At 35.5% G+C, this 25,021-nt stretch overlaps 2 protein-coding genes and 1 long non-coding RNA gene across 4 annotated transcripts; 2 read left to right on the forward strand and 1 right to left on the reverse strand.

Moving 5' to 3' along the window:
• Nucleotides 1-10,674: 10,674 nt before the first annotated feature.
• LOC137726594 (nuclear transcription factor Y subunit A-7) lies at nt 10,675-15,999 on the reverse strand. Of its 2 annotated transcripts, none has more exons than XM_068465529.2 (6): nt 15,827-15,999; nt 14,594-14,660; nt 13,626-13,771; nt 11,786-11,890; nt 11,498-11,662; nt 10,675-11,402 (listed from the first exon to the last, which is right to left on the reverse strand). In XM_068465529.2, exons 2-6 carry the CDS (start codon nt 14,619-14,621, stop codon nt 11,217-11,219), a joined length of 630 nt encoding a protein of 209 aa, XP_068321630.1. In that variant the 5' UTR covers nt 14,622-14,660; nt 15,827-15,999; the 3' UTR covers nt 10,675-11,216. The 2 variants fall into 2 exon arrangements, with proteins under 2 accessions (XP_068321630.1, XP_068321631.1); XM_068465530.2 differs by lacking the exon at nt 15,827-15,999 and adding an exon at nt 15,531-15,795.
• Nucleotides 15,034-15,295, forward strand: LOC148696605 (uncharacterized). Its single transcript, XR_015962333.1, has 2 exons — nt 15,034-15,169; nt 15,233-15,295. It is a non-coding gene; the product is annotated as an uncharacterized LOC148696605 (long non-coding RNA).
• A 5,231-nt stretch (nt 16,000-21,230) lies between the features above and the next one.
• Nucleotides 21,231-24,330, forward strand: LOC137725997 (ferredoxin--NADP reductase, root isozyme, chloroplastic). Its single transcript, XM_068464846.2, has 5 exons — nt 21,231-21,577; nt 21,740-21,796; nt 22,427-22,759; nt 23,064-23,283; nt 23,597-24,330. Exons 1-5 carry the CDS (start codon nt 21,554-21,556, stop codon nt 24,094-24,096), a joined length of 1,134 nt encoding a protein of 377 aa, XP_068320947.2. The 5' UTR covers nt 21,231-21,553; the 3' UTR covers nt 24,097-24,330.
• The last annotated feature ends 691 nt before the right edge of the window (nt 24,331-25,021 follow it).

Genomic DNA, 25,021 nt, shown 5'->3' on the forward strand with positions numbered 1-25,021 from the left:
TTGGAAAGTTTATATTATTATTCATTATTTAAAGATCATTTTTGACCCCAAAAAAAAAAAAAAAAACGAAAATAGGAGACGGTTTAGTCCTTGAATTATATAAAAACAGAGTCGGAATCGATAAAAACATGACAAAACTTCTATTTATTTGCTACAATTGATTAACCAAACAACCTTAGTTCTTGATGAGGGTAAATTGTGATGCAAACCAAAACTCTGGATAAGTTTCAAAGTAAACTAGTTTTGGACATATGTAGTTGGTGGCACTTACTTGTAGAGAAAGCCAGATATGCAAGTGTTATGTCAAAGGAAAGGGGAAAAAAACTCACGGGATGGACGTAATGGGGTAAATTTGAGAAGATAATTCAACTTAACCAATTTCAAATCATCATTATATTTGTTTGTATTTACAAGTGGGGTTTGCTGTCCTCAAATTCAACTTATACATATTTCTTCATGCCAATAATATCCTAGTTAACTTATTAACTCACTAGAAATGTGGCACGTATTGTGCATGTGCATGCATCGTAACTTGTAAGTTAAAAGTGCGAAAAGAGACCAATTAGCTCTCGGTATCTAATGATATTTTCTTTTCAATGTTAAAAGAGGTTTTAAGTCTGAATTATTTTCGATAGAGTTTTATACAGTTACCATATACCACGCATTTTACCTATTAAATCTATGCATTGTTTAATTAAATTGAAGACTAGTCAATAATAGTTAGATATATATATATATATATATACACATACATATATATATATATATAATAGGGTTAATTGATATAGTTTTAGTTTCTCCACCTGAAAAAGGAAATAAGAAAACTTTAAACACACTTGATTATCAAGCTTCAATGATGGATGCCAGTGTATAAAATTTTTTATTTTTGTCAAAAGTGTATACAAAAATTTAAACCAAAGTATATATACTTTATAGTTTATAGCATGCATGAAGAGGCCTCTTATTAAATTAATTAACAAGTGGCAGGGGTTCACATCACGAATTGAGATCCTGTCTGAATCTCTGTTTTCGGAACTTGGAAATTTGAGTCATTTAAAAACTTGATTTTGTGTGAGATGAGTCAATATGATGGATTGTTAAGGGCCGCATGATATAAATTGAGTGATCTAGATTTCCAATTTTGACAGCTCCGGACACATAGATCCAACTCTCGATCCTCACATCACATGCATGCAAGAAAAAGAGCTCGCTGGTTATGTACTTTGATTATCTATAAGAACCCTAGTACTGGCTAAGTGCATATCTATAGAGGTCATATTTTTGTCTGATGTCACCACTCTACGTCATAGTTTCATAAGAAGTGTCAGCACCTTAACCCAACTTAACTAATTATCCATGCTCACAGTCGTCTCCAGACTATAGACTATAATTGCCAATCGGGCATGAGAATAATATATAGTAGCTAGGGTTTTGAGTCTCATCACCATTCATTAACGATTAAATTTGAGTTGAATGCTCACATTCTAGTACTTATCTATCTAATACAATTTAAACTTTCAAAACTAGAACCTAAACCCTTAAACATACTTTTGTGGTTAAGGTCGACCAACATTAAATTTGAGTTTGAACGCTCACATTCTACCAACTATGACCTATCTGAAACAATTTAATTTACAAAGCAAGAACCTAAACCCTAAATTTCACTTTTGTGGTTAAGAGGACGATCAGCACCAACCATGGCACACCCTTTTGGCGACAATTGAAGGTGTCTCCCACATCTATCTCTTCACTTGCAAGAATCCAATAGAGTGAGAGAGAAAAAAGAGAGAGATGATGGATGAGAAAAGTAATTGACTTTTAGATTTCACGCAGGTTGACATTTTACATAAAGGGTCATATTTTGAAAGCATCCAAAGCTTGCAAACCCTACATACTCCTTCAAATTAAGTTCCCTCTCTCTCTCTCTCTCTCACACACACACACACACACATATAAATCTATACATACATGTGTCGATGTATAGCTTTAGTGGGTTTATGATGAGGTTGAAAGAGGAGTCAATGGCTAGCAACACAGACTCAGTTGGTGTCTTCCTGTCTCCCTTAGTTAGCGCGCTCTATATTATGATCATGATGAAGCCCTTTGCTTCTCCCTTTTTCTCTTTTAATTAGCTTTCCTTTTTTTTTTTCCTTTTGGGAAGAGGAGCATACAATATATATAACAAATAAGGTTTTAGGGTTTGGGACACACAGAAACCCCCACTGAGTCATGTTCCTGTATCACATTGCGTGATATTGCAAAATCAACATATTAAAGGTACTGGAGGTCCCTTTCCAGCAGCCCCATCTCTATCTGAAGGGACCCAAAAGTTTCTTTCTCCTTTTTTTTTCCTTCTCCTTTTTCTCCTTTGGTGGAGGAGTGGAGAGGATGACCCCATTTTTTGTCATGCAACAAAAGAGTGTAATAGACTCACAAACAAGATCGACCCCTTTGCTTCCATTTTACATCTCTCTCTCTCTCTCTCTCTCTCTCTCTCTCTCTCTCTCTCTCTCTCTCTCTTGTGTGAAGGTGTAGGTTGAGGGTCCATATGCATGAAGTTAAAGAGGTGTAAAGGTTGACATGGATCGATAGAGAGAAGGAACCCAACTTGATAGGATATGCTCTCATGTGATGAGGGGAAAGTTTATTATGATTAATTTGCTAATAATTATGGCACAATATCATATAATTTTATACATAAATATATACATGATATGATTAGGAGTGGGATTAAAGTATGTGAATTTTATATTTTTGTCAAAACCTTAGAAAAGGAGAGACAACAAAAAAAGGGTTTCAGTCATGAGATGAGAGTGAGAATGAGAGACTCTATACTAGTGGCATTTATGATCATTAACTGCGTACCAACATGACAAAAATGATCACCATGCAGTCTTTAAATTGTCACTATATATGTGGATTTTTGAGATTTTCGGAAACTTCTTTGGGTTGATTAGCTTGGAGCAGTATATATGTATGTTAGGAGTCGGAGACACACGTTTTTGACACATGTTTTATGAGGTCTACTCCGTAATGTTTTTCAAGGATTTAACTGTCTATCTTTTAGGTTTTACCTCAAAGACTATGCATGTTTACCAAAAATCACCCAAATCCAAACCATATGACCATTCATATGGATTAGATTTTAGTGTTTCTTTGTAGAATCGTATCCATTTTCTTTACCAGAAATGAATGTTTTAATGGTTTTGGATTTGTCTAAATTTTTTGTAAGGATGATCTATGAATGAGGTACTAAAATATAGACAGTTCGGATTGTTGAAGTACATTACGAAATAACCCTACAAAATAAGTGTCAAAATATGTGTAAAACCGTGTGTATATCCATACCCTAATCCATATATATATATATATGAACCTTTTTCTCAAGTTTAATTGTTCCTTATTTTGTTTATATACATGTGAAATTAAGATGAAAGTATATAACCGTATCTAGGACCTCAAGTGCACATGAGGGACGTAAGATCATCTCCAACTAAAGGGTCTAGAGGGTAAGAGGGCTAAAAATAGCCCAAAAATTGTCTTCAACCAAGGGCCAGGCCAAAGGGCTCGTGGGCTCCACTGGACAAAAAAGGGTCAAAGGGTCAGCCAGCCGGCCCGGCCCTGGCCACATGTTGACGTCATGATGACATCATATTTGATTTTTTTAACAGTTTTTTTTATATTTTTATATTAAGTAAGATGAAACAATATTAAACAACATTAAATAACATTAAATAACATTAAGTAACATTAAACAATATAAAAAATATATTTAACAACATGAAAGTTAAACAACATTTTTAAAAACATTTAACAACATGAAAAGTATTGACAATCCATAACATAACATTATTAAGGTAATTTAATTTAAGTAACCATAGTAATTCAATTAAAATAATAAATTATGTTTGACCATATGATCCTTGGTTGGATATGGTTTTTTGTGGCATGGCTATGCTTGGCCTGACCCTCGGTTAGAGACGGTAAGAACTATGACCCTGTTCATTAAAATATTAATTTCTTGAAAGACCAAAGGATCCTCTGGCTATCATTCGATTGCAAATGGTCTAAATATTTTTAACCAATTAAAGTACAAGCTACTTACAAGCTTAATTAATCCTTGGAGAAATTTAAACTGCAGTTGCAATACACATATATGGACAAAGTTTTTTCTTTTCTTATCATCTTATTATATTATTATTCATAGAATTAGAGAAATAGATGTGTGGCTAAGAAAGCACAAGTGGATGACCCCTCCAACTACACATATTGCCAAATGCAAAAAATAGCAAAGATTGGACGTGTTAACTACATTGAAGTGACGTATGCTAACCAATTAACTCATAATTAGTATTTTTTAAAAAAAAAAAAAAAAGAAGATCAGTTGATGATTTCCGTCATGACAGTTCACATTTTCAGAGGTCGGGAAGATTCATGAGTCACAAAGGCATTTCAATCTTTCCCTTATCATCATCGTGTAATTCAACAGCACAAAAAATCGTACTCAAAATATTGTTTGAAATTCTTTTCTTACTCCTGAGTCATCTCACAGTGGTACATAATTAGTAATATTATGAGACTTCAATTACCGTTTCGATAGACTTGTGCTGCCCTTTATTTTTGGCACCCATGATTTTACTTTCCACCAAACATTACAATGGAACTTGTCATGCGTTTCCCAAGGAAATGATTCACGGATTGTTCTGGTGTGGTTTATATATCATAACAAAGCGCTGTTTGAACAGAAGTAACATCTTCGATTATCTATATATTATGTGAACAGAAAAATGTTAAGCTAAGTCGTACATCCGAGTGCAAATTGATTATGATCATTCATACTTGTAGGATTTACTCTAATTTTTGGAGTAAAATTCAAATTTTAGGTTGTAAACTTATCCCAACTTGCTCTAACTCTTGGGTCAAATATGAGTTTTAACCCAAAACTCTTTCTTTTTGAACAAATTTAGCCCATAATTCTCCTGGGTTAGTGGGTTGGCCCACATATATGTGTATTTTTTTTAGTTTTATATTTAGGGTTAATTACACTAACACCCCTGAGGTTTATCGCGTTTTCACAAAATTCCCTCACGTTTGAGACATTACACTAACATCCTCTCAGGTTTTAATTCGCTTTCACATAACCCCTTTAGTCAAATTTATGCTAATAAACTGACAACTTCACCCTTATAACTAATACTTAAACAATAAAAAAAAATCTTTATAATTTATACAAAAAATAATTAAACATTAAAATAGTATCACCATCTTCATCTTCTTTTTCCCTGCTAAGAATGGTTATGTACAATGGGATTCTACTTCATAAGCATTATGCTTGCATCCATAAGAAAATAATTAACAACAAAATTTTAGTTTCATGAAAAATTACTTTGATATTCCAAAACAAGTCAAAAGGCGCAAGAGGAATCAACCTTGAATTTGCAACTTGTAATGAAATTTCTTGTATTTAAGTCTAATTCTATTCTTTCAAATCAAAAAAATAAGTAGACGGTTGCTTTTCTTCCTCAAATTAATTTCCAGACAAAAGAGTAAAATGAGTAAAATGAGAATTCCTGAAGAATAATAGAACATCGATGCATAAACCTGCTGAATAACTTATAGTTATCATAACGTTCATAACCTCTATGCTTGTAGAGCCTTGATGCCCCTCCCATTTTGTGAAAGCCCTGATATCATTGCATTCCTAGTTACTGTATCCCTCGTTGGCATCCTCCTACACACCAGACTGTTGTCTTCCAAATTCCCACACTTTGCATACATGGTTGAAAGAGCACTTCCAATTGGTACTACAAGACTGAATGCATAGTTGATGGTACAGGCATGGATTTGCCTTCCTTGTTCAAAAGCACTAAGACTCGAACATGCTTTGAGGACGCTAGCCGCCGTTCATAGGGCATTCTTCCCCTCCCTTTTTTAATGTTTAATTTTTTTTAATGTTTTCTTTTCTATGGAAAAGACTTTAAGAAAATATTTAGAGTACTTGGATCTAAGGAAAGACATGGCACAAAACCGAACGCAATGGTGTTCTAGGATTCATACAGCCAACCCCACTTAGTGGGAAAAGGCTTTGATGTTGTTGTTGAATATTTTATTTTCCATATAATTATAAAGACTTTCTTTATTGTCCAAGTAATTAATTATAAGGGTAAAGTTGTCAATTTATTAGCAGAATTTTGACTGAAGGGGTCATGTGAAAGTGAATTAAAACTTGAAGGAGTGTTAGTGTAATGTCTCAAACGTGAGGGGGTTTTTGTGAAAACTCGATAAACCTCAAGAGGTGTTAGTGTAATTAACCCTTTATATTTATAAGTTCATTGAATCCAATGGTTAAGATTTAATATGATCAAATCTAACGGAAAGAAAAAAAATCTAGTGGTCAGAATTTAAATCTAAAGACTAAATTAAAAAAAAAATTCATGTGTTTCATATTCTTTCATAGTGTACCACAAGTTTCATGGTGTCAGTTTAATGATTTTTCAATATTTATCGGAATATAAATATTTTTAAACTCAAATGTTCATAAAATTAAATTAGAATAGTCTACTCAATATTTTTTTTTTTAAGTTACTTTAAGAATCCTAAATTCATTATTTAATAATTTTGAACTAAAAATTTAACAATACATATGACTACAGGTCCATTTCCACATTTGCTGGTTGTCCATTCCCATCAACCCTAAACTTGATATATGAGTTGAAAAAAAATATTCATGCAGTCCACAGAAGACAAATTCAAACAACGTTAGGGTTTTCAGACAAGAAGCAAAATGATTTCATGGAAGAAACATTTTTGAATCAGATAACGTAATATGAAAGTAGAAAATTAAAAAGAAGGTAATAGTGATGCGTTGAATGTAGAGAAGAGAAGAGGAGAAGCCAACATCCTTGATGCGTTTTATACCCCATCTGACTAATCTGCTAGCTCTTAGTCAAATAATACCTATTTTTTCTAATATTAGAAAAGATTTCAAAGTCAAATCTCTCATTCCCCATCAGTGTTTTAAAAGACGCATCTCGGGGTGCGTTTAGGCTACCTTGGAGGTCGGGTTTCGGCAATTTCACCTATGTTTTCTTGGATTGGACGGAAACTTGCATAGGCTTCTTTTTTTTTTTTTTGGTAACTGGCAATCAATAAAACCAGGGCCGAAGCCACAACACAACAGAAGCTCACCGAGAGCAAGCAACAAAGGAAACCCAAACAACAAGTTAAGGAGTTGCATAGGCTTCTTTGGGGCGTGCCTAAGGTGTTGACTGGACGTTCCAGTGATCCAAATTTTTTTTGGAAATCTAAAATTTTCTGGAAAACTCTGTGCTTTGTAACTATGTTGCAACGGCGTTTTCACGAAGAAGACGACCGTGCGAGGAAGAAGAAATGTTTTTTATTTTTTATAAAGACTTGGCCCAAAACAACGTCATTTTGGCCAAGTCTAAATTTTTTTTATTTTTTATAATCACTGCAATTCTTCTTCTTTGCCAATTCTCTGTTATTTTCACCACCCAATATCCCATTTTCTCTGTGACCAACCAATACTCAATTCTCTTTGCTATATTTCACCCCATCCCTAATTCCACGATTCCCCAATTCCTCAAACCCTAAATTCTCAATCCCAATCCTATATTTCAATTTTACTCCAATCTCATACCTCAATTTGTTTCAAAATTCTCCAAACCACCATAATTTGTTTCAAAATTCAAGTTTTTTAGTATTCTAATCCCAATAGATAATTATATATACAATATATATTAAATTATTTAGGTCTTGTGAGGTTTCGCCTCACGCCTAGGCCGGACTATCCATGGAACGCCTCCGCCTTTTAATACATTGTTCCCCATTGATAAAAAAAAAAACAAAGACCAACGGACTTGTCTTGAGACGACGACTCCTTACAACTCACTCTAAGGTCATATCCAACTGAAATAGCTAAATATAGCCCCGTCTAGAATTATATCTCTCCAAAAAATTATTTTTTAAATGAACAGTGTTAGACTATACTTATATATCATCTACCACCGAAGGGGCTAAATATAGCCCCCTAAATAATTTATCAGTTTTAAATTTATTAGTTAATTTAATAAAACGATCGTTGGATGTTTTCAAATCTAGCGTTGAATTTGAATCAATTATTGCAACTGAGAAGCTGAACCCCCTAAAAATGAGCTAAGAGGGGGGCTACATTTGGCCAAATAATGGTCTGGTGGACTCCATAGAATAGTAGCTCAATCATCGTTTACAAATGAGTTTATGAACAAATCAGACCAAATTTTGACTTTTGAACCTTTAGCCTTCTCCATTAGAGATGACTTACGGTCATCTCCAACTAAAAGGGTTATATTTAGCCCCCATCCAGATTATAGCTCTGCAAGAAATTATTTGTTAATAAACAATGCTAGACTATATTTATGTACCATCTCCAATCGAAGGGGTCTATTTTTTAGTCCCCTCAATAATTTATTATTTTAAGTTTGTTCTTTAATTTTATTGGTTGATTAAATTAAACTAACATATTAAAATAAGGTTTCCAGACGTATTTTGAGTGTCACTTGTCGCTAAATGAATAAGCATTCGTACATCATTGAAGTGCCATTTATAGATGTGACCAGTTGAAAATTATTGAAAAAAATTAAAGGAAATATTATTAAAAGAGTTAAGAGAGGTGTGTGTATGAAAAAAAGTGTTTGAGGTGAATAGAATGTGAAGAATTGAAATAAAATGAGGTAAGATAGTATGGAAGGGTGAAAAGGATTTGAGAAATGGTGTAGAAATGTCTTAGGTATTTATAAGGAAAAAAAAATTAGAATTAGAATTCTTTTTTTTTTAATTTTGTCTTAAAAAGGTAAAAAGTAAAAATCCAGTTGGGCCCAACTGAAAGGGCTGCCTGGTTGACTAAAAATGGCCAGCCCGTTGGCCATATGGCTGGATTTTGGCCTGGTTGGTCCCAAGATTTTTTGGCCCAGACCTTCATTGAAGATGGGTTTTGTGTCAAAAAGAGTTATGCTTTGGCATATGTCCTTATGGTCGGCTCGGTTGGAAATGGCCTAAGAGGGACACTGAGAGGTCAGAGATTGATTGACTTCTTAGGCCATCTCCAACCGATCAGGCCAAAGGGCCATATGCTAAAATATAGTTCGTTTTGACACGAAAACTGTCTCCAACCGAGGGCTAGGCCAAAGGGCTTATGGGCCTTACTTGACCAAAAATCAAACACCAGGCTAGTAGGTTGGCCAAAATGAGCCAGCCAATCAGCCTGATACAGTACCCCAGCCAGCACCATTTATTGATTCCATTCCATTTTCCAGCCTGAAATTCCCAAAGCTGCTCCATTCCATTTTTCGATAAAATAACAAAGCTTAATTTTATGAAGCGGTTCGTTCTAGCGCCATTTGTCAGGTGCATTTGACATTAACATAATTTAATCTTATGATAAATTACAAAGCTTTTTAGACGAAATTTAAAAAAATAAAAATAAAAATAAAATCTAATTTTTTTTCCTATAAATACCTAAGTCATTTCTACACTATTTTCACATTATTTTCACCATTTCATACTATCTTACCTTATTTTATTTCAATATGGTAGTTTAATTCAATTATGTCTGAAAACCTTAGAGACAAGTGACACTCAAAATATGTCCAAAAACCTTATTTTAATATAGTATTTTAATTCAATTAACCATATTAATTTAATTAAAATAATAAATTATTGAGGGGGCTAAAAAATAGCCCTTTTCGGTTGGAGTGAGTTTTTTGTCAAAGGGCTATATTTTGGCCTATGGTCCTTTGGCCCCCTCGGTCGGAGATGGTATAAAATATAATTATCATTGTTCATTAAAAAATAATTTATTGCAGGGCTATAGGGCTAAACATGGCTCTTTGGCCCTGAAAATGCCATCTCCAACTGAAAGAGCTAAACATAGCCCCGTTTAGAATTATAGCCCCGCAAAATATTATTTTTAAATAAATAGTGCAAGGTCATACTCATATACCATATCCAACCGAAAAGGGCTAAACATAGCCCCCTAAATACTTTATTAGTTTTAAATTTATACTTCAAATTTATTTGTTAATTTAACTAAATTATCGTTGGATGTTTTCAACTTTAGACGTTCAATTTCAATCAATTATTTTAAGTGAGGAGTTGGGGCCCCAAAAAGGGGCTAAGATAGGGGCTATATTTGGCCAGCCTAATATCCCTTCGGCCTAATGATGACGCCTGGTATGTTCCATAGAATTATAGCACAACCATCGGTTAAAAATGAATTTTTGAACAAATCAAACCATTTTCTAACTTTTGAACCTTTAGCCATCTTCATTAAAGATGGCCTTACAGCCCACACCAATAGCACCGGGCGGTCGAGTATTGATTGAATAGGCAGCCCAGCCCAGCCCCTTCCCTTTAATTTTATGATAGAGATCGATCACCATCTCATATTGCACCGTTCTTCCCCGCCCAAACACCCCCCGAGTGCCAACCTGCTCGTGCTCATAGCTCGATCATTCTTAGCAAGGGGAGCATCTTACGCACTAACCTTTTCACCTTCTGCACTCCTCCCCTTAATTCTGTCGCTCGATTGTCAGTTAAAATCGCTAAACGACAGAGGGGAGTCCAGAAGGTGAAAACGAGTGCATAATTCAATTCCTGTTTAGTAAACCCTTCATCTTCACAAAGAAAGAAGTTGCACCCAATTTCATTAACCATTAAGCTTATTGTCCGAATCGATAACAAAGGAATACAAGTCATATAACTACTACTAATCATACTACTAAGACACAATCGGCAGCCAACCTAATCTCTGCCGATCTAACGAAGCATTACCAAACCAAACAACACAACTCTATATTTGGTCCTACGAGTTTCCAACCTCACAAACAGGTATAAGTTCAAGCGTACACCACACAGCATTCTTAACCGTCACTCTCTCGGGAAACAAGGTGCGTCGGGTTGAAAAGAAACCCGTTGTCGACAAGGTTATATCACTCTACTTCAATAAGACTCTGCCTACTTCGTCTTTCGCAACCTCCCTACAAGCCTAATACTTAAGAACCTATACACATGCTATTGCTAAAGAAGCTTCAAGTGTCCAGCCACAGTGAAGCACTACCGAGACTAACGAAACTGGTATGGGACCTCCGTCCCTGGTGGTTGTTGAAGAATAAACGCTTCATGTGGCCCCTTGGGTGTTGCAATTGCTTCTGAAGTATTTAGGACGTTCGATCTGAGGAAGCAAGCTCATTTTTATCAGAGTTCAAGTTGATATTTGACTGCGATTTGTTACCCGATGTCATTTCATCCTGTTCATTCTCATTTTTCTTTGCATTAAGAAAGCGACCCCCGCATCCTCTAGCTCTTCTCAATGCATGCTGGTGTCGAGATTCATGCAAGTATGGCTGCAAGAGTAGTTTGAAGTGCCAATGAATAAATGAAGCCTAACTAAACGTTTCATTGAACACAAGGTGCAAGGATTTGCAATCCACAATATTACCTTACGATTCTTAAGAGCTTTATTTTCAGATTCTGCTTTAGCACGAGACTGCCGACGTCGCAAGATACCATGATACTGTTTTGCATTTACAAACACAGGTTCCTCAACTGCATCTGACGGCAGTGGAACACCTGCTTGCTGGATTCCCATCAACTGAAGATGAACCTGAAATGAAACACACGCAGTAATAACCATAAATTTCAGGCTCATAAGCAAAATGCGGTCTCATCTCGCCATATTGAAGTACTATTATCAAGAAATGGTATCTAAAAGACGGGGAAGATATACCGTTGGTTGCGCGGCCCCATAGGGCTGTGAAGGATATGGCTGTGTTTCATAGGGAGCAAAGATGCTTCTGTAGTAAGGGTCTGGATAGGGGTAAGCTCCTGGTGCCTTCAATTAGACAAGCGAAGCATAATGTATCAAAATATTTGAAATACAATTTGGTACGGATGATAATTTTTCTCTGTTTTGCTCTCTACTTTGTATATGTAACTAGGCAGAAGCAGAACATTGATATGCTGTTTATTCAGTTACAGAAGCACTTACAGCAACCAATTTGTTCAAACAAGGTCAATAGTTTCAAACAAATAGTGAAAGTAGTCACAATCAATTATTTATACACTAAAACAAGTGGGCAAAGTATACAAGGGTATTCTATGAAAGGATCGCCTAAAGAGGAAAAACTACGCATTAATGTCTAGGGCTAAGAACGCTTACAACAAAGTAGGTACCAAAATGAACCAGATGAAACCTTAGGCCAAGAGGAGACATACACAAGCTGCCTCACAGGATATTGCTTATTTCAAAATCTATGCCAAGTGCCAACTATCTGTAAGAGTTCGAAGATAATTTCCTCAGATTATTATTGCAAATGAGCCGGTTATCTTAAGCTTAACCTAAAGCATTTACATTAATATTACAAACAAACATCTACATGAAACATAGCTCGAGAAGCAAAACTTACCAATGATCCTTAACATTCTAGATCTAGAATAAGAATGTTTTAAATGATAACAACAATTTCGACAACATTAGTTTGGAAGGAAGGTTGCAAGAGCAAGTAGACGGTAAATCATAAAGGAAGGACAAAGGAAGAGAAGGAGATTTTTCCTTCCTTTTGTTTAGTAAAAAGGATGGAAAGGAGGAAAAGAAGTGTAAACACGACTTTCACAATTATACCCTTACTCAAATTCAATTGCTTTGGGACAACAATGCAACCCGAAACAAGATCTCTACTAGAAATTAAACCCCCACAAAATCAAATTAAGAATTTCGCGGGTCAATTTGAAACACTTCCTTCCACCTCCATCCTTTTTTTCCGTTACAAAGCATAGTTTAATCCCTCTATGTACAGAAGATCAAAATTATTGAGACTCAAACCATATAAACTGCCTAAATACCTTGCAAAATACAACATTGTCTTCAAAATAAAAAGCATTGATCTTTTATTTCACGAATAGCTTTTTCCATATTTTTTTTAAGTTTAAATTTTGCAATGAATGTCCCTAATTATGACCAGATATGCTGCCAAAGAATCATAACAGTGTGATACCTGTAATTTAGTCCTATTAATCCACCAGTTTCTTTACAAGTGATGGCCTCTAAACCATTGAATTCATCTTTTTTTTATTTTTACTTTTTCTTTCTCAATCTTGGATGCATGTCTTGAAGGCTAAATCTATTTTCTTTCCAACCATATACAAATTCTCTTTGGGGCCATGTTGCACATTGCTTCACTGCTCTGTTACCCAAGTTTAAGAAGCAAACATCTCTTATATTTAATAAAATTGCAACTTCAACATCATTAAAAAGAGAAATAACTGTAAATTATTTGATGAACTAAGTAACCTGTTACCACATATATGCTTCAGCACATTCTAAAACTTGACGGTCAAACATGGTGTATAGGATCATCAATGTATACAGGGCAACATCTTCATAAACGTTCATCTTATTTTCGCTACCTGGAGCCACGACAAACACACACATATACAAATATATGGCACCAAACAAACCACAAAATAGATGACACAACAATAAAGTAGAACAAGTAGTGGACTTCCTCTTGCATGAAAACACGTCAACTAAAAAAAAAAAAAAAAAACAAGAGTTTTAGATGGATTACCACTGCGTGTCCCGTTCCAACTTGTGGAGGTACTGCATACTGCATATTTGTGGTTGGTACTCCGGGATGAGACATTCCAATTGCAGGTAAGGATGAATGAACTTGAGACTCTGAATGACTTTGCTGGTCATCAGAATCACTATTATCTGCAAAACCATTATCGTAAAGTATATAACATTGCGGTTCGAGAAATGGCATACAAACAGACAAGTGAAGAAAGGACGAAACAAAAACCATGATGCCAAGCATCACGCAAGAAACAAAACCAAAATCAATAACAAAGAATTGAAAGCTTGGAAGCTTGAACTTCAATGTTATACAGCCAGAAATATGAGAAAAAAGTGTAGTAAATCCTACATCACCACCTCGATCATTATGTAGCATGGAAGCAATATATGAAACACGTAGTCGGGATGTGATAAAACAGCATTACTAGACAGCATTAAGGCCGACTAAAACAACACAAGGTAGAGCCTTCCTTAGGGCACACCTCAAATTAAAGGGGTAAATGGATTATCAGTGAGATGGTAAATTATGTAAACCATAATTCGAAGTCAGGAATACCAAAGGAAGTTGAGGACTGGAAGTCTGGAACAGAAACAGATCTTGCTAAAATCAAACCGTGATTTCAACCTCAACTTCAGAAATGGGATGGGTATTTGGAATGAAAAAGGTAAGCAGATGTTAATCTCACAAAAAGTTATTGGATTCTAGAATAATCCACAAAAAGAAAACGAACGAACCCTTACTTGAACAAGTTTAACACAAAATTTACACCATTATTTTTATCAAAGAAGCAGAAAAACCAAAACGACCAGTTTCTTGCCACATTAACTACTCCGGCTCAATTAAATGCCAGAAACATGCGTCCTTATCCATTTACAGCAAGTTGAATGGACTTAGTCACTTAAAGGTATGACATGATGATATGAAATTTATGAATATGGATTTTGGGGGAAAAAATTTACCGGAATGATGGCGCACAGAAGAAGTCATGAGGATGTTGTATGTGGAGAGTTCGAAAACAATATGTAGCTGCAAAGTAATAATCACCCAGGTCAATGTCATACCAAAATAACATGTTACTACAATAATAAGAAAGTATGACTTTGCTGAATTGAAAATCTATTAGTGTAAAAAATAGATTCCATCTGTGACAACGAGCGAGTGTCACCACTATCACTAAAAAAATATCACAAAAACAGAAAATTACAAGCAGACCCAATCTACCAACACCAAGGCACCAAAAATCAACCGAACTGCAACAACACAATCGGAATTTAGTGCAAAGAAAAGAATATCCCTAAAATTCAGTTGCTAATCAATGCCAACAAAGAAGCCCAAAAGCTCACTAGTACGGCCTACCATAGTATAATATAACCACATATATTTGAGAAACACGAAAAACAGAAGCTGCAATTAGGAAGGGAATTGGGAACTGATATCGCAGAACCATATCAGCAAAATGAAAGAACAAGATACAATCAAAGATACGCGATGACACTGATAGCCTTCAAGTATGAACTACTAATTTCCAAAGTGTAGCTTCCATTTTCCAGCATAACAAAGATACTGAAATAGAAACAGATTTAAAAAAGGTGCACTAGGCTTTGTCTCCCTCCACAGAGAGTCCAAGGAGGACTGGATGTACAAATCCTTACCCCCATTTCGAAAGGTTGCCAATTCGAATGGGTGACTACCAGATCACAATGGAGCAATCTTACCATTGCGTCGAGGCTCGAAATACATAGATAAACAAATCATCAATAAACAAGAACTCCCTCCACTCTTAAGTTGTAGCCAAAGCTGCAGATTTATACTTAATATTTCTTCAATGAATGCCTTGAAACAACTAATTTAGCTCATGAAACATAATCATGGTTAAAAGCAGAAAGTAAACCCTACCCATCTCAATAATTTCCAATCCAACCAATTAAGTTCATCTGTATGCCCAATTCCATAATCAAGTAAGAAACGCAGAATTAAACCCAGAAAATTCAGCTCAATTAACTCTGAAAACACCTAATAAACAAGCTAAAAAAAATCAGAAAATCCACCAAATCAGCAAGAACAAACAAGTCCCCAGTTCCATGCATTTTCCCCCCAATTGCACCAACTGGAGAATTCCCCATAATTGGCATGGCAAGGCAAAATAAATTAGAGAGCAAAAATGCTAGGGTTTCGAAATTTGGGAAATTTAACCTTTATTCGCTGGTTGCTGCCACTTAATTAGTAAAAAATCTGCTTCTTCTGCAGGTACGAAAAATGGCGTCTGACGGAATCAGAACTCCTCTCTCCCGCTCTCTCTCTCTCTCTCTCTCTCTCTCTCTCTATAAATATATATCCATATTATTATCTCGCTCTCTCTCTCTCTCTCTCTCTCTCTCTCTCTCTCTCTCTATACATATATATCCATATTATTACTACTTTAAGCTGCATGCCCATTTATAGCCATACAACATTTTTATTTTATTTATTTATTTTATTTTATTTTTTGTGTTTTATTTTTATCGGTTAAGTGTCGAGCAGGATAGGGAGAGGTGGACACGTGGGCCGTCGGATGGAGGGGACTGTTTCGGGCAAGGGGGAATGTGCTGCCCGGGAGATAATCTGGACCAGGAATTCGGCGGGGCCTACTGCGCGGGGGAGTGGGCGGGATTGAGAGTGACCGCTGAGCTACATTTCCGTTAGGGTCCACGTCCTCTCTGAACTACCTATTTCAAAGTTTTCTTGCCACAGATGCTTTAAATATATTAAAAGAAATTGTAGCAATAATCGTTTAATTTTAACTTAATTAAAATGATGATTGTTTTCTTTAATTTTGTTGGAATGTTTGTGAAAATGAGTCACGTTCTACACAAGAGGTTGAATTGAACGACAAATATAGAAAACCGAATGAGAAAAATTATAACAATGGTCCCTTAACTTTAATTTAATTAGAGAAATAATCTCTTAACTTTAACTCAATTAAAGCAACGGTCCCTTAATTTTTACCAATTGTAGCAATAATCATTCTAACATAACTCATTTTGATAGAATTTTAATGGAGTTAACGAAAATGACCATAACTGTATATTTTGATAAGTTAAGAGACCACTAGTAATTATTTTTTAATTGAGAAATCATTATTCAAATTGAGTTAAAATTGAGAAACTTTCACACAAATTAAATTTAAAAAAAAAAAATTTTCGCCAACATATAATTTTTATTTAAAATTTACTCTCACGTTTCCTCTCTCACGCATTTCCCTTCAACTTCTCTCTCATGTATTTTTTATGGGGCCTACTATGTGGGCCTAGGTTGGGCTCTTTCTCTCTAGAGATATTTTTTAATCAGATCGGTATACGGAGCAGTACATCACATGTCACTAAACAAATGGTGAGATATGTGTGCTAAAAAGTTAATAATTTAAAAATTAAAATTTCTCACCATACCTACTAAAATATATGATGTACCACTTGTGTTCCCGTCATAACTAAAAATTTCACTTCTCTCTATGTTTACTTTTCTCTCATTTGAGTCACGGAGGAAAAGAAAAATAAGAAGACAAAGTAGGAATAAAAACAAAATAGTAGTAAACAACACTAGTGCGTATCGGAAGGGTGATGGATTTATGGATAACAATTTATGTTATCGTGATCGAGTGAAAAGTGTGTGGTGAGATTGTTTTTCATTTTAATTGTTATAATAGTTGTGGTTTCGTAAGTTGACCATGAAATATAGATCTCTGGTACGAGAAATTATTGAATAATATAGTATCACCACGTAGCATTAATAGTTAGTAGTTATTGTATCAGACAAGAATTGTCTGTCTTTCCACGTAGTCACAGTTAAGTCACATCAATATTTTATATTACTATTTATTTTTGTCTTATTATCTTTATTAAAAAAACAATATAAAATGTTGATGCGGCTTAACTGTGACCACACAAAGCAGAAGAGCACGAAAGAACATTGAAAGTGGGAAGGCAAACAATCCCTTGTCCTATATATCACCACGTAGCATTAAGGGCAACGTATGACATGTGGCAGAGTAATTATTAAAGAAAAGTTGAAGGCTGGGTTTCAATGCTTCTCCCGTTCCTCTACTCCCTCCTTTTCCACCAAAAAATAAAAAAATAAAAAACTAATGAAAAAAATTTAAAAACTTTGAGTTTTAACGATAAAGACAAAAGAAAGAGTAAAATGAATTATACCAGAATTGACTTTTTAGTGTAAAAATATGATTTTTCATTAAAATGAACAGCATTGATAACTTTTTGTTAAAATTCCCAAACAAAAAATTTCCTCTGCCTCCTCTTTTGCTTGAATTTTGATTGAATCTCATCCTAAACATTAAAATCCACAAACTACAAATACCAGAAATCTCATGTTATAGGTTCTGGAATTTTTTGCTTGAATCTAATTGCAATTTTTTGATTGAATTTTGTTTTATCCTTTTGGATTCCAGCTTGCCCAAATTTGGAGGTTCTGAGTTTTCTTAAACAAAGATAACATATGCGATTCAATTTGATGGGTGAGGTTTTAAAGCTTGGGGGAACCATTTGCAGATGAAAAAATTGTTGTCCTTCTTGCTTCATCTGCAGATGGATGGGAACGTGATGGGTGATTTTTTTATTTTTTAACAAACGATATTATATACGTTAAAAGGGTTGGAGGGTTGGCTTAGGCTCATAATAGGTTAGCAATAATATAATTCAAATCCGCATTTGACGAGAATCGAACGTAAGGTTTCTCACTTACATATGAAGAAGAATATCATTAAATCGTAAATACTAAATGGCACGTGATGGGAGAGTTTTAAGCTTGGAGGAATCAGATGTGGCAGCCCAGATGAGGCAGAGAGTTATGTGACGGAAAAAAGGCAAGAAGGAGATGGGGGAAGGAGGAGATGAAGTTAAAAATTTTCCGTTAACGAAGAGGAAAGAGAAGAAGTCGGTTCATGAAATTATTAATAAAAAAATACTGATAATTTTTATTATCTCACAATTCCACATGCCGTGATTTAATTAATAAGTACCACTATTTGACAATGCCACGTGGTACTACAGTACCACTTTATAATATCTTCTCTGATATAAGTTCGATCTCCATTTTTGTAGTTAGAGTGTTTCATTTCTATATTAGCGGGAGGAAGATTTCAATAAATCATATTAACTCAATCATAACTAAATTTTGTACTCGTCATTCATAAATCATGAAACTTTATACGTATAAATGAGAAAAAAAATATAACAGCCCTACATCGTAGTGTATGAACATAACTGATCACTAAGAAAGTAACTGAATTATATTATACTTGTGGCTAATAAAATTAGACTAATATATCGTTCATATAAAAAAGAAGTTGACGGAATAATTGTTGTAGATCTTGTTCTCTTCCCTTTTGTTTTTTAAACAAAAAAGGAAAAAAAAAAAAAAAAACAATTGACGGTCATCTAAAATTATTCATTTTTATTCACCTTTTTTAGCCCCGTAGAGGCTATGAGAAGTTTCACCTTACCCGTAGTCAGGATCAAGCAGACTCACCAGTTCGGAGCATTGAACTCGGGACCTCTCACATTTTTTTGTTTATTGAGAACTGCAGTCCGCGTTATTACCACTAGGCCACTTACACTGGTTATTTTTGTAGACTTTTTTTTAACCCAAGTCTAAAAGCACGAGACGCGTAGAAAAGGTAAATAAAAGTGTGTAAAAATTATATTTCAAACTTAATTATATCAAAATTTATCGTAATTTAAAAAAAAAATTGCATTTAGATTTGCTCTGCTAGGCTTGTTTTGACTAGTCGCCAACGATAATTGATTCAGTTGGTAATAACATGCTTGTGGTTAAACCCCAATTCAAGTTCGATCCTCATTAACAATGCCATCAGTTCTCATTGGTGCCCCATTTGTAAATTCATACGTAAATTTATATTAGTGTCAGCTGACAGTTATGTGTCACGCATAAATAGCTTGAAGTTGTGGGTATATTCTGGTAATAGTAAGAGTAGCCAACCTCCCTATAAACTTTTCATTATAAAAAAGAAAGAAGATTTGACTAGTCAAATTCGTCGGCCATATTAATGTAATTTTGGGGACTGGTCTTCTACAAAAACCCTTCCCAATTCCAGTCCCTTAGAGTCTGTTTGATACTCTACTTGAATCCAACTTTTTAAACTCAAAAACAATTTTCAAGTTTTAGGTCTTAAAAACTTATTTGATAGAACTATTTTAAAAAACTGAACTTAAGACTAACTAAAAAATATAGTTTATTATCTAAAAACACAAAAAAAAGAGTTTTTAAACTTAAACTCGTTTTTTTTTCTCTCCCTCCTCCCTTCTCACTCCAAATTTATCTTTCTCACCCTTCTCTTTCTTTTTTCTTTTTTTACCTTTTTTTGTCTCTTCTCCAATCCGCTCTCTTCATTCTCTCGGTTCTTTTTCTCACTCGTCTTCCAATATATCTCCCTCCGATCCTCTCACTTATTTCTCTTTCCTCCAATCATCTCTTACTTTATTTCCTTCTCTATCCTCTTTCTCTCTCAGACCCCTTATTTTTGGATCTCTTTGTGCAGTTTAAGTTGTAAGATTTAGAATTTTTAAATCGCATACCAAACAAGTTTTTGAGTCTTAAAAATAATTGTTTTCAAGAAAAATTCTTAATAAATGTTTTGAGAAATTATAAAAACAATTAAATAGAATACCAAATAAGGATTTAATTTATGGGTTTCTTGCTTCTCTTTGCCTTTTCTATGTGACATATGGGCCTATTAGAGCATTGGGCCACATGTGAGTAAATTAGCAGCGTTATACAGGTTGAGAGAAAGGCCACGGCTACCTTGAAAAACAAAAAGAAAAATTTTATTTGGACCCAACTATCCTATCTCTACACCTAATTAAATAAATTTCTCTACTAAACTTTCAAATTTGCCCTTAAATAAATAAGAATAAGAAAATAAAAGAAAATAAGCATTGGTGTTTTTATCTCTACACCCAATAACTCAAAAAAATGGCACACATCTACACTCCTCCATTATTTCCCACGAAACACACCTAAATGACAACAAAATATGCTCTTGAGTTTATCAACAAGTAAGCTTGCTAGAAACCCGTGTTGCATGAAGCCCTTAGCGGCCCTCATTTATAATTTCAACGGATAAAACTTCTTACCAATTCGTTAGACATGAAACAAATTCCTGCAATATGAGAAAAAAGCTTCCATGTCAGTGTCTATTTAGAAGATATAGCAACAAGAGTTTCTAGCAAGTTGACTTGTTAGTTTTAATAATTTATGCAAGTAGCCAACTCGTAGATAATGATTCAAACAAGCAAACGTATTAGTCAAAAACCTACGCTGCAATTATAAATGAGGGCTGATAGGGGTTTCCAGCAAGCTGACTCATTGATGAACTCGAGAGAATATTTTACTGTTATTTGGGTGAGTTTTACCGAAAATAATGGAGGAGTGCTCCGTTGTGCCAATTTTGGAGTTATAGGATGTAGAGACATAAACATCAATGTTTATTTTATTTTCTTATTCTTATTTATTTAAATATAAACTTGAAAGTTTAATAGATAAAACTTGTTAGTTATATATAAAATAAGATAACTGGGTCTAAATAAAATTTCTTAAATAAAAATGCACCATATCAATGCCAAATGTGACCATGCAACGGATCGTATGATGCAGAATAAATTATTTCAAGTTGCCAGGTCGGGTGAAGCATCGCAGTGAGAGAGAGAGAGAGAGAGAGAGAGCCCGAGGAGGCATAGCAAAAACCCGACCTTTGGGACTCTCGGAGGGATCACCTTTCTCCCCGTGTACGACTCTTCTGCTTGCAGATTCTTGTGCATGATCCAACTCCCCCATCACCTATATTAACTCCTCACGCCACCCGCAAGACCTCTCAATTCAGATTTCAGACCACCCTCGATCATCCAATCATGTCTCATTGTGCTCTCTCTCAGGTAGTCCCCGGCCCCCTTTTCAGATTCGTGTTTGTTTCCCGAGAAAATGAAAGAAAAATTGAGTCTTTGGTCGTTTCGTGATTACCCAATTGCTAGATAGCAGATATTTGATTAGATATGCTGTTTTTGTAATTGGGTTTTGATTGTTTTGCTTGCTTGCAGGGTTCACTGACTGTTCCTGTTGCAAGTGATTTCTCCCTCAGAAGATCTGTGTTCAAGGTGTGATCTTTGTATTTTTGGTGGTGTTAATTTCGTAAAGTTGTGTTTGTTTTTATTCATTTATTATAGCTTAGCATTTCTCGGATTCTCCGCTCGAGCTTAGAAGTACTTTTGTTAGCATTACTTTGTGTGTCTTCAAGGATGGAGCGTCTAGAAGAAAAAGAAGTTGCCTTTTCGGCTTTTTAATTTCCGTTTTTCTTCCTTTTAGGATGCTATAATCTTAGCGGGCATTGTGACATAAATAGTTTTGTTTCAAAGTACAAGCAAACAAATCGTAGCTAGTAAATTTGAATGTGATAGTGATGGTCTCTTTGTGTTGTTAGAAGCTGCCGTGGGCAGTGATTGTCAACAGTTGTGAATTTGAAGTTATGAGCTAAATTTAGTTTAATGATTTGTAATTGAGTTGAATGTTAAATTGTATTAAAAAGATTTACAAGCGTATGAATATCTTTGCGGTTGAAACAAATCTCTTTATGCTGATCTGATTAAGTTTAAACTGCGTCTTAGACTAATGTTTTAGGGTCTTAATATGATGGTTCAAGTTTACCTGATAACGGAGTACATATTTAACCTGCTATGTGTTTGTTCAGTTGATAACTTTCACTGAAACCGCTTGTAATTTTGCTGCAGGCACGAAGTGTTAACTTTAATGATAAATCATGGGCACCTATTTTACCTTTGGACTTGAAGACGAAGAATGGGCAGCTGAGAAATCAGCGCATTGTATGCATGTCGGTGCAACAAGCTAGTGCACCTAAAGTTAATGTAGCTCCTTTACAACTTGAGGATGCTAATGAACCCCCATTAAATATATACAAGCCTAAGGAACCTTATACTGCAACCATTCTTTCTGTTGAGAGGATTGTCGGCCCAAAGGCTCCTGGTGAGACTTGCCATATTGTTATTGATCATGGTGGTAATGTGCCCTACTGGGAAGGGCAAAGTTATGGTGTAATTCCTCCTGTAAGTAACTTATATTTATGTTTTCATGAACATTTGCATGATTTTTGGCCTTTAAAGTTCACTCGGGTTGTCTTTGTTTTTAACAAAATGATATACTCACGTTCATCTGTTTCATGCTCTGCCTATGGATATCCGGTGCAGTTATGATTTTAAAATTAAGAGGATTATGATACAGTGGTTTTCAGCCCCATTTGTTGTCTATCCTCTTCACTAAAGCCGCATAGTTTTAGACAATGTCATTGGTTCCATCGTCGCACTAAATTCCTCCTTTGTAGTACCTTATTGTGATTCACTTGCATAACAGGGTAAAAACCCAAAGAAACCTGGGGCTCCACACAATGTTCGTCTATACTCAATTGCATCCTCAAGGTATGGAGACTATTTTGATGGCAAGACAACCAGTTTGTGTGTCCGCCGTGCTGTCTACTATGACCCTGAGACAGGAAAGGAGGATCCTTCCAAGAATGGTGTATGCAGCAACTTTTTATGCAACTCCAAACCTGGTGATAAAATTAAGATCACAGGTAAGAGCCTATTTTTTTAAAGAACATTCGGACTTTTTAAAATGAAATTTAGCTTGCGCAATAGTGCATAGCTCATGGCAATGAACTCATACTGCTCGGGGACTGTGCCCCTTGCTCATTTAGTTACCCCAGCCTGTTCTTCCCTTTTTTTATTTACCAAATGCCTGCCTTCTTCGGATTTCCAACATATATGAGTTCGATGTTCGTTTTAGTTCTTGCCTTGGCCGAGTCATTTTATGGATTTGACACTGTTGCGTAGTTAAGATGCACTCTTTATCAGTAGTTAATTGTACTTTAAATATTAATATGGCAGGGCCTGCTGGCAAGATCATGCTTTTGCCTGAAGACGACCCAAATGCCACCCACATTATGATCGCCACTGGCACTGGTGTTGCCCCATACAGAGGTTACCTTCGTCGCATGTTCATGGAATCTGTTCCCAAATTCAAGTTTGGCGGCCTTGCATGGCTATTCCTCGGTGTGGCCAACACTGATAGTCTCCTCTATAATGAAGAATTCACCAAGTATCTCAAAGACTACCCTGATAATTTCCGGTATGACATAGCACTTAGCAGAGAACAGAAGAACCAGAGAGGAGGGAAGATGTATGTTCAGGATAAAATTGAGGAGTATAGTGACGAGATCTTTAAGCTACTGGATAATGGGGCCCACATATACTTCTGCGGGCTCAAGGGTATGATGCCCGGGATTCAAGAGACCTTGAAGAGGGTTGCAGTTGAAAGAGGGGAAAGCTGGGAGGAGAAGCTTTCACAACTGAAAAAGAACAAGCAATGGCATGTGGAGGTCTACTGATAAGGCACTGTTTCTGAACTGATTTGTGTCTCTTTCTCGAGAAAATGTTGGAAGTCTCTTATGCTAGGTAAAGTTTTCTTCTTTCTTTGTTGTAAGTTGCCCATTTGACAGCTTTAGTTAAGGAACTTGAGTAACAATAGCATTCATCTGTAGCATTAGACAAAGAGCCAAGCCGTCATCTTGGCCGCACCAATTTGTGAAACCCTTTTTATTGTTGATTGATGTTTCATCTTATGATGCTGTTTACTACTTTAAGCATTTATATATGATCGATAGCTGCCCAATTGTCCTGTAAACTATCTCTGGAGTGAATCACGTTTGGATTAGGTGGTTCGAGCGATCAAGCATTGTGGTGTATAAATGCTTCCGATGTTCCTCAGCCTTTGATTGTTTGATTGCATTAGCCATTATCGAGGTTCTCTGTCCAACTACAGAAACGGAGAAACACTTTGATTGCCGAATGATTTTCATCATCTTTTACTTTTTATTTTATTTTTTCAAACAAAAGATTTTGTTAGATTAGATGTTAGACTGCGTAAAGCAGGAGCCTTGTGCACTGGGTACGACCCTTTAGATGTTAGATTAGTTACTGACGAGGTTCGAACTTACGCTGTCATGCAAGGACTCTACTTTTTTCCACCACTGTAGAAAGGGGCCATGTGACGGTCCAACTGCACACAAAACATTGCACTCCCTGTATTTGGTCTCACCCCTCGCCCGCCCGGTCTCACCCCTCGCCCGCCCGGTCTCACCCCTTGCGGCTGGTGCCCTATGTAACGTTGTAAAGCTGGAACAGAAGAATCTCTCATGCTTTGTTTAAACAATATTACGTAATAATCAGAAGGATCCTTCTGTCACATGTTTGGTGGTTGTTCTTTTGTCCTGTCAAAATGCCAATTGTCTCGTGATTGCAATAATAACTGAC

The sequence above is a fragment of the Pyrus communis genome, chromosome 5 (assembly GCF_041283825.1).
Source record: "Pyrus communis isolate YQ-2024b chromosome 5, ASM4128382v1, whole genome shotgun sequence".
Classification (NCBI taxonomy): Eukaryota; Viridiplantae; Streptophyta; class Magnoliopsida; order Rosales; family Rosaceae; genus Pyrus; species Pyrus communis.

Excerpts from the sequence above, each read along its gene's own strand:
- LOC137726594 (XM_068465529.2), bottom strand. The coding sequence starts at position 14,621 with ATGACTTCTTCTGTGCGCCATCATTCCG. Across the intron at positions 13,772-14,593 it reads TTCTGTGCGCCATCATTCCG|ATAATAGTGATTCTGATGAC; the intron begins GTAAATTTTTTC and ends ATGGTTTTGCAG. Across the intron at positions 11,891-13,625 it reads TTGGAACGGGACACGCAGTG|GCACCAGGAGCTTACCCCTA; the intron begins GTAATCCATCTA and ends GTCTAATTGAAG.
- LOC137725997 (XM_068464846.2), top strand. The coding sequence starts at position 21,554 with ATGTCTCATTGTGCTCTCTCTCAG. Across the intron at positions 21,797-22,426 it reads TCAGAAGATCTGTGTTCAAG|GCACGAAGTGTTAACTTTAA; the intron begins GTGTGATCTTTG and ends ATTTTGCTGCAG. Across the intron at positions 22,760-23,063 it reads GTTATGGTGTAATTCCTCCT|GGTAAAAACCCAAAGAAACC; the intron begins GTAAGTAACTTA and ends CTTGCATAACAG.